The 14,190-nt window shown below is 40.4% G+C and overlaps 1 protein-coding gene across 1 annotated transcript in view; it reads left to right on the forward strand.

Annotated features, from left to right (window-relative positions):
- The window catches only part of trmt1l (tRNA methyltransferase 1-like), a 28,010-nt gene that overhangs the window by 12,890 nt on the left and 930 nt on the right, over positions 1-14,190 (forward strand). The window contains exons 9-13 of the mRNA XM_039811513.1: positions 681-893; positions 2,790-2,980; positions 7,917-7,983; positions 9,678-9,720; positions 13,357-13,574. Coding sequence (XP_039667447.1) covers positions 681-893; positions 2,790-2,980; positions 7,917-7,983; positions 9,678-9,720; positions 13,357-13,574 — 732 coding nt within the window. The remainder of the gene's footprint in view (positions 1-680; positions 894-2,789; positions 2,981-7,916; positions 7,984-9,677; positions 9,721-13,356; positions 13,575-14,190) is intronic.

The following is a 14,190-nucleotide window of genomic DNA, read 5'->3' on the forward strand; positions in this document are numbered from 1 at the left end:
GTTTTTCTCACTTTTCTCGAAGTTATAGTCACTTTCTTCAACATTTTGTCGCTTTTTTGAAGGTTTTTGTCAATATTTTGTCACTTTTCTCAGGTTTTTTGTCACTTTTCTCAAAGTTATAGTCACTTTCTTCAACATTTTGTTGCTTTTTTGAAGGTTTTTCTCACTTTTCTTCAACATTTTGTCACTTTTCAAGATTTTTATCGCATTGTTCAACTCTAAATGTATTTTTTTTTTTTTTTTATACTTTCTGACTTTCTGAAAAGAGTGAAGGTGTATTTAAAGTGAAACAGGAGAGATTTTTTTAAATTCTGCAGAATCAAAGAAAGTGATGATGAGCTTCAAAGATAAAACAATTAGTTGTCAACTATTAAATTAATCATCAACTATTTTGATAATCCATTAATCGGTTTGAGTCATTTTTTCAAGTAAAACTTGTGTGATGTCAGCTTGTTAAATGTGAATATTGTTCTAGTGTCTTCTCTCCTCTGTGACAGGAAACTGAATATCTTTGAGTTGGGGACAGAACAAGACATTTGAGGACGTCATTTTGGGCTTTTTGGGAAACCCTGATCCACAATTTTCTGACATTTTAGAGACCAAACGACTCATCCATTCATCCAGATAACAGTCGCTAGTTGGTGATTGAATCTTTGACTTTTATCTCTTGACTCTTCCAGTCACTTGGATCCGTTCGGGACGGCCGTGAACTACCTGGACGCTGCCTTCAGGAACGTGCGTAACCTGGGCATCGTCTCGGTGACGTCCACAGACACGAGCTCTCTGTACTCCAAGTCTCCCAACGTCACGCTGCGTCACTACGGCTGTCACATCGTCCGCACCGAGTACTACAAAGAGCTGGCTGCTCGCATGGTGGTCGCCACCGTGGCCCGGTAGGACTTTACACTCCTGTCTGGGTCTGTCCTGATTGGACGGAAGACGCAGCGCTGACACGCCTGAAAAAACACACATCAGTATCACGCTATTATGTGGAGAGTTTACTCTAATAACAAGATGTTTGTCATGATTTAACAAGATATTTTGATGTTATAACAAGATATTTTCACGTTATAACAATATATTTTCCCATTATAAGATATTTTCAAAGTATGACAAGATAATTTCACATTATAACAAGATATTTTGATGTTATAACAAGCTATTTTCACGTTATAACAATATATTTTCCCATTATAAGATATTTTCAAAGTATGACAAGATAATTTCACATTATAACAAGATATTTTCACTGCATAATAAGATATTTTCACGTACAATTATCACGTTTTAGCGTGAACAAAGGCCAAACGTGATAAATAGTATATTGTGATTAGAGATGCACCCGTTACAACTTTCTAGGCCAATTCCGATTTCGGATTTTCTTTGAGTTAGGCCAGCCGATACCGATTTTAGCTGATTCAGATTTCATTTTTTCGAACCACTTTACAGCACACGCAAATACAGTACAGCCCAAAAGTTTGGACACACCTTCTCATTCAATGCGTTTCCTTTTATTTTCATGACTATTTACATTGCAGATTCTCACTGAAGGCATCAAAACTATGAATGAACACATATGGAATTATGTCCTTAACAAAAAAGTGTGAAATAACTGAAACATGTCTTATATTTTTAGATTCTTCAAAGTAGCCACCCTTTGCTTTTTTTGATAACTCTGCAAACCCTTGGTGTTCTCTCAATGATGGTTACATGGTTAATTAGTGGAATTTTTTCCCTTATTAATAAAAAAGCAAAGGGTGGCTACTTTGAGGAATCTAAAATATGACATGTTTTCAGTTATTTCACACTTTTTTGTTAAGTACATAATTCCATATGTGTTCATTCATAGTTTTGATGCCTTCAGTGAGAATCTACAATGTAAATAGTCATGAAAATAAAAAGGAAACTCATTGAATGAGAAAGTGTGTCCAAACTTTTGGCCTGTACTGTATGTATTTTCTATCTTTTCTTTAATAGAACATTTTTTGAACAGATAATGGATCACTATAAAATAGAACTATATAAATGACTCCTGGTGTGGGGAATTCACACACATCTAAAGGTCAATGTTAGAACTATTTCCTTCTTTTCACATCCAATATCCAACTAAAGAAATGTGATTCTGGTTTTTGGTGTGGTCCCTCCACGCCCTACTGTCTCCTTGCAGGTGTTGCATATTGCAAACTTGTTATCTTCTGCTCACACGCTGAAGAATCCCCGAACAGCTGACATGTTGCAGGTTAACTCACCAGGTTCCCTACATGTGCGAGAACAGCGCCGACACGCGCTTCACACCGCGAGCGGGTACGCACGCCACACACGGCGGAAAGCGTCCTTGAGAACTGTGACTCGTATAACTTCTGTTGTCAGGTAATTGTAACGTTGACCGGCATGAAATCGCCATATGTCAGACTGTCATGGCCGAGCACGTGAAAACCGGCCAATTCCGGTCACCGGCCGGTCTATCGGTGCATCTCTAGTTGTGATAACAATTTTCTTGTTATAACTTGATACGTTTGTAAGTTTTAATAATGATGACAATGTAATAATGTTAAAATATCTTGTTAAAACCTGAAAATATCTTGTTAAAACCTGAAAATATCTTGTTAAAACCTGAAAAACATCTTGCTATTACAATAAACTTCACGTAATAACGTGATATACTGATATGTTTTTCTACTTCGGGCGTGGCGACGCTACGCCTCCGTACTGTACTGATGTGAGAACGGGTCTCAGCCCGTAACGTGGAGTAAACAAAGGAAATGTAATCCTCTCGCTGTCTGTTGCAGGGCGGCGGCTCGCTGTAACAAAGGTATCGAAGTCCTGCTGGCGGTGGCGTTGGAGCATTTCGTCCTGGTGGTGGTGAGAGTTCTCCGAGGTCCCACGCAGGCCGACGAGTCGGCCAAGAAGTTACGGAAACTGCTCCACTGTCAGTGGTGTGAGGAGAGAGTCTTCCTCAGACAGGGAACCATGGTGGACGGTGAGTTCACCGAGAGACAGCTGTCTGGTATACAACAATTTGTTGCTCTTTTAAAAGTTTTTGCCACTTATACCAACTCTTCTCTCTCCTTTTTTTGTCCTATTTTTTGCACGTTTTGTAGCTTCTTTCAACGTTTTTGTTGCCTTTTTGTATTTATTTTTTGCTCTTTCAAAGTTTTGTAGCTCTTTCCAACTATTTTTTCGAACATACAGAACAGAAAAAAACTAAAAAAAGAAATAACACCTTGCCTAGTTGTTCTCCTCTAATTGTGTGTTGATGTCATTAGGACCGATACCGCTGATTCTGCGTTTCTCCATAGGTCTATAGTCGATTATTTGGCTTTGTTAATCCTTGCTGTAGAGACAGTCCCTCCAGAAAAATGTGATTATGCGATCGCATAATTCAACGCATAAGCAGCCAAAGTCCGCATATTTATGCAGGGGGGGCCCGCATTTTTTCAAATATACCGCACTTTGCCGCATAAATTGCTGATTTCCGCGCAAAATATGCGGAAATCTTATTGCTATATATGCTATAGGCTTGAATGATTTCATAATCCCCGCATTTTCGTTGGGAAAAAAAGTCACATATATCTTACCAGAAAGTTGAAAAATGTTGCGTTCACTTCACACAAGAGCAGCCATTTTCCCATGTTGCCATGGAAACGTTATGAAGTGACGTAATTACGCAACGTCATAGAAAAGCTGCAACAAACAGGGTGTTTGGGGGGAATCACTTTTTTTTTGTCTTTTTCATCAAACCGCAATTTTTGCAAGGTCTCACAATTTCATCACATAAAATTGCATAAATATCATATAGCATATCCCATCGCATTATTTAAGAAAACGTGCCGCATAATCAAGGATTTTTGCCCGCAATAATCACAAAAAAAAAATCTGCATTTTTCTGGAAGGACTGGTAGAGAGCTCAAGCATAATGGTGCGTTCTTTTTGTCCACCGAAGTCGATCTGCGAGTCGTTTTGCGGAGTTATGAACCGGAAGTTGCAAAAAGAACGCCACCGAGGTCGTATATATATACGACTCGTCAAGTCGTCTGAACTCAGCGGACCCCGAGCTCACTTTCAAAGATGGCTACGTCGTGGATCACACGTAGTAAACATTGTGGTTTTCTACAATTTTAAGCACTGTTGTCCTTGTTTTAACCAAATGGAGAAGTGGTACACATAGCGCTGTATACGGCTACCTATAGGCATGTCTCTACAGTCTTATTAGGAGTTAAACATAGCGCTGTATACTGCTACCTATAGGCATGTCTCTACAGTCTTATTAGGAGTTAAACATAGCGCTGTATACTGCTACCTATAGGCATGTCTCTACAGTCTTATTAGGAGTTAAACATAGCGCTGTATACTGCTACCTATAGGCATGTCTCTACAGTCTTATTAGGAGTTAAATATAGCGCTGTATACTGCTACATATAGGCATGTCTCTACAGTCTTATTAGGAGTTAAACATAGCGCTGTATACTGCTACCTATAGGCATGTCTCTACAGTCTTATTAGGAGTTAAACATAGCGCTGTATACTGCTACCCATAGGCATGTCTCTACAGTCTTATTAGGAGTTAAACATAGCGCTGTATACTGCTACCTATAGGCATGTCTCTACAGTCTTATTAGGAGTTAAACATAGCGCTGTATACTGCTACCTATAGGCATGTCACTACAGTCTTATTAGGAGTTAAACATAGTGCTGTATACTGCTACATATAGGCATGTCGCTACAGTCTTATTAGGAGTTAAACATAGCGCTGTATACTGCTACCTATAGGCATGTCGCTACAGTCTTATTAGGAGTTAAACATAGCGCTGTATACTGATACCCATAGGCATGTCTCTACAGTCTTATTAGGAGTTAAACATAGCGTGTATACTGCTACCCATAGGCATGTCTCTACAGTCTTATTAGGAGTTAAACATAGCGCTGTATACTGCTACCTATAGGTATGTCTCTACAGTCTTATTAGGAGTTAAACATAGCGCTGTATACTGCTACCTATAGGCATGTCCCTACAGTCTTATTAGGAGTTAAACATAGCGCGTTATACTACTACCTATAGGCATGTCCCTACAGTCTTATTAGGAGTTAAACATAGCGGCTGTATACTGCTACCTATAGGCATGTCTCTACAGTCTTATTAGGAGTTAAACATAGCGCTGTCATACTGCTACCTATAGGCATGTCTCTACAGTCTTATTAGGAGTTAAATATAGCTGTATCTGCTACCTATATGCATGTCTCCACAGTCTTATTAGGAGTTAAACATAGCGCTGTATACTGCTACCTATAGGCATGTCTCTACAGTCTTATTAGGAGTTAAATATACGCTGTATACTGCTACCTATAGGCATGTCTCTACAGTCTTATTAGGAGTTAAACATAGCTGTTATACTGATACCTATAGGCATGTCTCTACAGTCTTATTAGGAGTTAAACATAGCGCTGTATACTGCTACCTATAGGCATGTCTCTACAGTCTTATTAGGAGTTAAACGCGCTGATATACTGCTACCTATAGGCATGTCGCTACAGTCTTATTAGGAGTTAAATATAGCGCGTATACTGCTACCTATAGGCATGTCTCTACAGTCTTATTAGGAGTTAAATATGATAGCTGAAGCTACCTATAGGCATGTCTCTACAGTCTTATTAGGAGTTAAACATAGCGGCCGTATCTACCTACTAGGCATGTCTCTACAGTCTTATTAGGAGTTAAACATAGCGCTGTATACTGCTACCTATAGGCATGTCTCTACAGTCTTACTAGGAGTTAAATACCGCCTGATTAGTTATTTTGTAGCTTGTGCAGCTGAAATTGGCTAGAGACACTCGGTTGCTATATGACAACAATGGCTTTAAGCCGAGTCTTGAGCAGAAAGCAGAGCAGTAGCCTAACGTTAACGTTAATCAAAACGTAATTTTCATGTATCAAACTGAGAGATATATGTGTGTAATATGTCAATAACTGGGTGAATAGAATCCTAAATGTTACTATAAATGTTACAAAAATCCATCTTTTCTCCGACACGTAGTATTGTGTGACAAAAAGATTTCAACAACCCCGCTGGTTATTTGTTTTTCGACACGGATGTGACGTCACACTTGAGCTACTAGTCGCGATTGCAAGACAAAAAGAACACACCATAACTATGTCCAGAAAATACGCCAACCACTGTTTTATACAAAGCGAGTGGGAGGAGGAGCCAGCGCTGAGCTATCATTTTCTTGGTTGCAGTTGAGCCGGCTAGCCAAATTTTCTTCTGTCTCCCAAGTAGGTGTAATTTAGAGTCGTCATTAATTTTTCATTTTTTATTTATTAAACAGGAAAAGATTAAAGACAATCGGGCCTGACTCAATGTAAAACTGATTTTCAGCATGTTCCTGCTCTGCAGAACATAAACACCACATACACAACAAAACAAAACTCCTAGACAGAACAGTAACAAACACACAGACCAGGAGAATGAGCAACAGGGCAAAGCCATATAGCTGACTCAATGGTCACAGGTATACTTCTCCATTAAATAGCTAGCAAATGTTAATTTAAATGATCTTATTGACGTTAAAGTTCTAATGTGCTGTGGAATGTCATTCCAGACTTTAGTGAGCACATAGAAAAAAGATCTCTGTCCATAACTAACCGTTTCTAAAAGCCAGTAGAGGCAAAAGTCCATTTGTAGCAGATCTCGTAATGCGCTCGGACCTTTAACTGGGTTTTGGAACCAACGTAGACAGAGCAACTGCAGTGTGACCATTTAAAATTTGATAATACGGTTTTATCCCATGGCTTAAAAGCAACAAAAGCAACAAAACAACCAGTTCAGTAGGAATTTGACATCCTATCATGTCAGATATTATTGATGTTTTATGCCAGAACTCATGCACCTGTTCACACTCCCAGACCATGGGCAGGAAAGTTCCAGTTTGCTCAGGTTGACAGAACGTGCAATAGGGAGTAGGAATGACTTTAGAGACGTATCTTCTCTGAGGCGTCCAATATGTCCTGTGGCATATGTTGAAGTGGATCTGCTGGGGATTTGGGTTCTTGGAACAGTGGGAAATGTTGTCCCAAACTGTCTCCCAATTAATTACCTTCCCCTCCGGGCTCAGCTCTCGCTCCCATTTCTTTACTATTGGGAGTTCTCCTACAGATACTTGCATCAGTTTAGCATAAATCCTGGACACTAATCCTCTCACCGGAGAATCAACAAGTCATTTAATGATTGGTTGCATCTCAAGACTGTTCCCCCATGGTACTCCATAACATTGTTTTGTCACTTTTTTCAACATTTTTCTAGACGCTGTGGCGCTCAACACGCAAATGAGGGAAACTTGAACAATAGTTAACTAGTCGAAAGGGAAGAGGTTTTCAACGTGATGGCAGACAGCAGTTTGAGAAAAATCACATTGCTGTTCTACGACAGGCAACTATGCACCGCTGTCCGGAATAATTATTAGCTAAAATTAGTGATTATTATTATGTTTCTAGTGGCCTGTAGCGTGTAGCCTACTGCAGTTCTAACGTTACATGTGGTTTGTTGAAGTGTGTTGCCAGATTTGGTCCATTTGCTCATTTCGGTTCCACTTACTGTGTCGACTGAAATATTTTCCCTCTATTGCTCCGAAACAGACAGACAGAAAAGACAGAAAAATATCACACTTCCTCTGTCGTCTACCGTTAGCTAGCTACCGTAAATGTCGGCTACTTTTACGGACGTAAAAGTCTTTCTTTGGTGTCATTTTTCAGTTTTTTCAAGAATCCGTTTAGGAATCGGAAATAATAAAATATCACAATCCAAACGATACTCAACCTTAACCTCCTCTGGTGTTTGTTTGTTTTTTTTTGCAGAGAATGACTACAGGAAGCTGCAATTAATATGAAAAGTGAATCCTGTCCTTTCTTGTGTTTCCTCCAGACTCGCTGCCCTGTAACTGTCATGGAAGTTTGCCTGGAAGGACTGCGGTGCAGCTGGGGCCGTTATGGTAAACCTCTCAGCATCCCTGCACGCAGCAGCAGCAGTCCCAGACTTAGACTGTTAAAATAATGGACGTAGCATCTGTGACGTCACCCGTTGGTTTGTGGACCGTCGTTTCGAAGCCTAGATTTGCAAATGGCGCTGGCAAAGCTAAACGCTATAAAAGGGAAAGTCGCCGATTTTTCAACCCTTCTGAAGCGAGTCATCCAGAGGAGATTTACTATCTGGTAAACACAGACCTCCTGGTACTGCTGCCATTCATCTGCATGTACAGCAGAACAGAAAAACTGCAAACTCTCCCTTAAGTTACCAGCTAACGCTAGCGCTGAACTAGACATTTTTATGCGACCGAAATGTTTAGGGCTGCTCCCTCTTAGTCGATTAGTCGACTAATCGGTCATTTTGGGCTTAGTCAACTTAGATTTCTTTAGTCATGTTTGATGCTTTTTTCATGCTGAATGACTTATTTCCAAGAAACGTACGAGCACATCTCTGGTAAACACAAGAATTAAAGTGGTGCTTTTTGCATGACTCTTTGCGGATAAACTCAGATTTACAAATCTGTCGATTAAATCAACTAATCGATTAGTCGATACAATTGAATGAGTGTTAGTCGAACAAAGAATTTCTTCAATCGAGCGCAGCCCTAGAAATGTTCCAGTTAACTTTGATGACTCAGTGAGAGGGTCAAAGTTTAAGACGAAAACACGGCTTGCACCCAAAAACAGGTTGAGGTCTATTTTAATGTGCACAGTGTTAGCATGGTTAGCATTGCTAAGCCTCTGTCCTAAAGCATCCCCTGCTTTATCGTCTATTTAAAATAAACGGGACCATTATTTACTAAATGAACATCATGCTGTGTTGAAGAAGACTTGGAACTAGCGATTAAACCATAAACTCATTATGACAATGTGAACTGAGGTAATAAATCAAGTGAGAAGTCGGCTCATTTTCTCATAGACTTCTATAGACACAGAAGTCTTTGGAGTCGCCCCCTGCTGGACGTTACAGAGAACGCAGCTTTAAGGAGCGTCAGCGTTGGCTTCACTTCTCAGACCCGAAAGCTTGGTCCGTTATTTTTCAACCTCACTGAGCTGTATGAAAGAGAAGTAAATACTCCATCTTCTTTGACATCCTTTTGTTTTTTTTGCACCATCTGGTGTATGTAAAAAACAAAAAACCTTAATGCAAAAATTAAGACAAATTGAGATATAAGTTGGACTTGTTTTTTGGCTTCAGGATAGAATAGAATGTCAGTAAAGGTCCTCACAGGTATAGTACAGTAACAGGTGTGTGTGTGTGTGTGTGTGTGTGTGTGTGTGTGTGTGTGTGTGTGTGTGTGTGTGTGTGTGTGTGTGTGTGTGTGTGTGTGTGTGTGTGTGTGTGTGTGTGTGTGTGTGTGTGTGTATGTATATGTGTCTGTCGGTGTGTCTGTGTGTGTTTGTCTTTCTGTGTGTCTCTGTGCGTGTGTGTGTGTGTGTGTGTATATGTGTCTCTCGGTGTGTCTGTGTGTGTTTGTCTTTCTGTGTGTGTGTTTGTGTGTGTGTGTGTGTGTGTGTGTGTGTGTGTGTGTGTGTATGTGTCTCTCGGTGTGTCTGTGTGTGTTTGTCTTTCTGTGTGTGTGTGTGTGTGTGTGTGTATATGTGTCTCTCGATGTGTCTGTGTGTGTGTGTGTGTGTGTGTGTGTGTGTGTGTGTGTAGGTGTGGTCCTCTGTTTAATATCGTCCTTGAGGGGGGGGGGGTGGTGGGGGGGGGGGGGGGGGGGGGATGTCTTATATTTTAGATTCTTCAAAGTAGCCACCCTTTGCTTTTTCATTAATAAGGGAAAAACTTCCACTAATGAACCCTGACAAAGCACACCTGTGAAGGTAAAACCATTTCAGGTGACTACCTCATGAAGCTCATTGAGAGAACACCAAGGGTTTGCAGAGTTATCAAAAAAAGCAAAGGGTGGCTACTTTGAAGAATCTAAAATATAAGACATGTTTTCAGTTATTTCACACTTTTTTGTTAAGTACATAATTCCATATGTGTTCATTCATAGTTTTGATGCCTTCAGTGAGAATCTACAATGTCAATAGTCATGAAAATAAAGAAACACATTGAATGAGAAGGTGTCCAAACTTTTGGCCTGTACTGTAAGTGAACACAGACAAGGAATATGGCTCTGGTTTCAAGTTGCTTTCACTGTTACGCACGGAACAATTCCCAGGAAGATAGGACGAACATAGAGCTACAAACAAGGACAACACCGTTGAAAAAAATACATAAAAAGTAACTATGAAAAACCTAAAGGTGGCTAATACAACAGTGTGTTAGGATTGATTTTATTTGTGTTACACACAGAACAACTTAAAGGAGGATGGAAATATGTTTTTTTCCAACACGTTTCTGTTTTAGATTTTTGTACTGCATGGAAAGAATTATAAACCTACAACATATCGTAAACCAATCACAGAGTACACAGCGCTATGGACTAAGGCCGGCTACACGCTGGTCAGAAAGGTGTCTGACGCGGCGCTGCTGCTGCTAGCCTTGTCTGGACACATGTATGTTTCCCATTGATTTACTGCACTCAAGCAGTAGTATATTTTATGTTAAACATAACCAATATATACTGATCTGATTACAGCAAAGACAACGTCTGCAGTGTTGACGGCAAAATAGGCTCCAGAATATTAACCTCGAGACTTTCAAACATCAACATGTCATTTATTAATATGTATTTGTGTCTAAATGACATAGAAACATCTTTTCCTTTTCTATTTTGCCTGGAAACGCTTCCAACACGCTTGCATGTTGCGTGAAAAATAGGCATCGGTTCTATTTCTAGTAGGGGTGGTACGGTTCACAAAACCCACGGTTCGGTTTGTATCACGGTTTTAGGGTCACGGTTTTCGGTTCTGTACGGTTCTTGTTATTTTTTCTTTTAATCTTTAACACTCCAGAAATATACTTCAGCATATTATATATAGCTTAATTATCCACAATGTAGGATACAGTATTAAATATTTATATAGTTATATCATGTAATCATGCACAAACTGAATTTGACTTGACTTTAAGCACATTATTGGGACCATCTCTGACGAAAGCTAGGTGAGATTTTCATACAGCAAGAGGGAAGACATTGATGATTTCAACAAGCTTTTCATTTATTTGGCAAAAAAAGGAGAATGTGTATTGCCATCTACAGGAACTTATGTACCTTTTTAGCACATGAAGATTGAAATATTACAGAATATCAATTGAAATAACTTGCATTTATCAAACTGCCAACTTCAGTGTAGCTCTTACAAAAATGTATCCTTGAAAAGAAAAAGAGAGGAACTCTTAAAGCTCCGTCTTTTGAATAAGTCAGAATACGTTAAACATAAAAACAGTTTACATTGTTAGCTAATTTCCTATCCTGGCCTGGGCTGGGACACACAGTCATACGGTTTGATAAAGTACTTATTGGACTTATCATTGCACTTACAATAACGAACGTAGCTGTCAGGTCCTCCTGTATACGTCTCATCTCCGTTTTTTTCCTGCATCCACCGTGTGTGTTAGTGTGTGTGTTAGTGTGTGTGCGCACGCGTCAGTCGCGGGGAGAACTGAGCAGCCCCGCCCGCTGCAGAGACCCGACAGGATCTAAACTGCAGCCGCTTCAGCGACTCAGTACATTGATGTTAAAATGTATACAGGTTGGCAGGACAGCCTAAAATATTTTGCACGGTCTTTCGCTGTACGTTTTGTTGGTAACTTGTCCACACCTCTTCTTTCGCGCGAAAGGGAAACACACTTTCTGAGGTCACATACAGGTACCTGACGGGCACGAGGCTACGTTGCGCACGCGTCGAACCGTGCGGCACACACACGCTCCGAACCGAGACAAGCGGACCGAGCGGTTCGGATGTTTTTTCATGAACCGTACCACCCCTAATTTCTAGCATGCACACGTTTTCACGTTTTGCAAGTTTTCACGCACGTGCGTGCCACACAGGCAGTGTGCAAACTCTAACCTGTTAACATGGGAGCCGAAATAAAAACGGACACGCTCACGCCACGCAGCCGTGTGCAGCAGGTCTGGCTGCAGAACGAACACTCTGGCTTGTCTGTGTCTCTTTAAACCAATCACAACAGTCTTCGGCGGCGCTAAGCTCCGGACGCAGCGACGGTGCCTTTGCAAAACAGATGGCAGAAGAGGTCAGGCTTTATGGCAGCACTGACAGACTGATCCTAGAGGAACACCAAGAGGGGCTCTACCTCTGTCCTCCAGAGGGCAGCGCAGCTCAACTTTGGTGCACCTTCAGCAGAGAATTTACAATGAAGAGTTACAGATACAGTGCTGCTCATACGTTTACACACCCATGCTAAAGTTGACTAAAAAGAGGAATAAAAAAATCATCTTTTAGAAATTGATCTTAATGCCTTAATTAAAAAAATTTGGAAAAATCCAACCTTTAAGGACACTAATTGTCTTAATAATGTATCGTAAATAAATAAATGTTCTTCCTTAAAATACAGGGGGCATAAGTCAGTCCACCCCTATGTTAAATTCCCATAGAGGCAGGCAGATGTTTATTTTTAAAGGCCAGTTATTTCATGGATCCAGATACTATGCATCCTGATAAAGTTCCCATGGCCTTTGGAATTAAAATAGCCCCCCCACATCATCACATACCCTTCACCATACCCCCACATCATCACATACCCTTCACCATACCCCCACATCATCACATACCCTTCACCCTACCCCCACATCATCACATACCCTTCACCATACCCCCACATCATCACATACCCTTCACCATACCCCCCCATCATCATATACCCTTCACCATACCTAGAGATTGGCATGGTTTTATCTCAGTTAGCCTAATAGCTGGTTTGATTTGCATTGAGAGATGATCTTATGGAAAGTACCCCATGCCAATCTGTAGGTATGGTGAAGGGTATGTGATGATGTGGGGGTATGGTGAAGAAGGGTATATGATGATAAGGGGAAGTATGTTGAAGAAGTGGATGATGTATGAAGGGTAATGATAGGGTTTTATGGTGAAGTGAAAGGTATGTGATGATGTGGGGGTATGGTGAAGGGTATGTGATGATGTGGGGGTATGGTGAAGGGTTATGTGATGATGTGTGGGGTATGGTGAAGGGTATGTAATAATATGTGATGATGTGGGGGTATGGTGAAGGGTATGTGATGATGTGGGGGTATGGTGAAGGGTATGTGATGATGTGGGGGTATGGTGAAGGGTATGTGATGATGTGGGGGTATGGTGAAGGGTATGTGATGATGTGGGGGTATGGTGAAGGGTATGTGCCACTGTAGTTGACAACTAATTGACTTAATGTTTGCAGCTCTAGTTTGAACCCAGTTTGACCAAAAACAACACAAGTTTGTAAAAGATGGAGTCACTGCTGGGTTCCCTCTCAGTTTAGTTTTTCCTGTCCAGCTCTAATGTTCGGTCTCTCTCCAGCGAAGAGGAAGTCGGGAGACGAGTCGGGGAACGTAGTGAAGAAGATGAAGTCCGATGCGTCTCTGGATCACCCGCCCTTCTACTACAGCATCCACCGCCACAGCATCAGAGGCATGAACATGCCCAAGTAAGTCCCCTCTGGCCGCTCTCAGCTGTTCCACATGCTCCACTGCTAGTACCTGCTCTACTCGGCTCGGCTCGACCGCGGTGCCCCGTCCTCCTTTCTCCATTGCAGATTTTAGTACCGGAGATATCAAATAAGAGACTTGGGAAGCAGCCAGATAAGTGTTGAGAAAGGGCTTAAGGCCGATATCGATACAAATATTTGGTGATTTACAAAATCCGATATTCCAATATATCGGCCGATAGATAGATAGATAGATAGATAGATAATTTATATATATATATATATATATCTATATATATCTATATATCCCGATATATTGGAATATCGGATTTTTAAATTCCCAAGTCTATATATATATATATATATATATATATATATATATATATATATATATATATATATATATATATATATATATATATTTTTTTTTTTTTTTTGATAACTCTGCAAACCCTTGGTGTTCTCTCAATGAGCTTCATGAGGGTAGTCACCTGAAATGGTTTTACCTTCACAGGTGTGCTTTGTCAGGGTTCATTAGTGGAATTATTTACCTTATTAATAAAAAAAGCAAAGGGTGGCTACTTTGAAGAATCTAAAATATAAGACATGTTTTCAG

Source organism: Perca fluviatilis, chromosome 9, assembly GCF_010015445.1.
Source record: "Perca fluviatilis chromosome 9, GENO_Pfluv_1.0, whole genome shotgun sequence".
Lineage (NCBI taxonomy): Eukaryota > Metazoa > Chordata > Actinopteri > Perciformes > Percidae > Perca > Perca fluviatilis.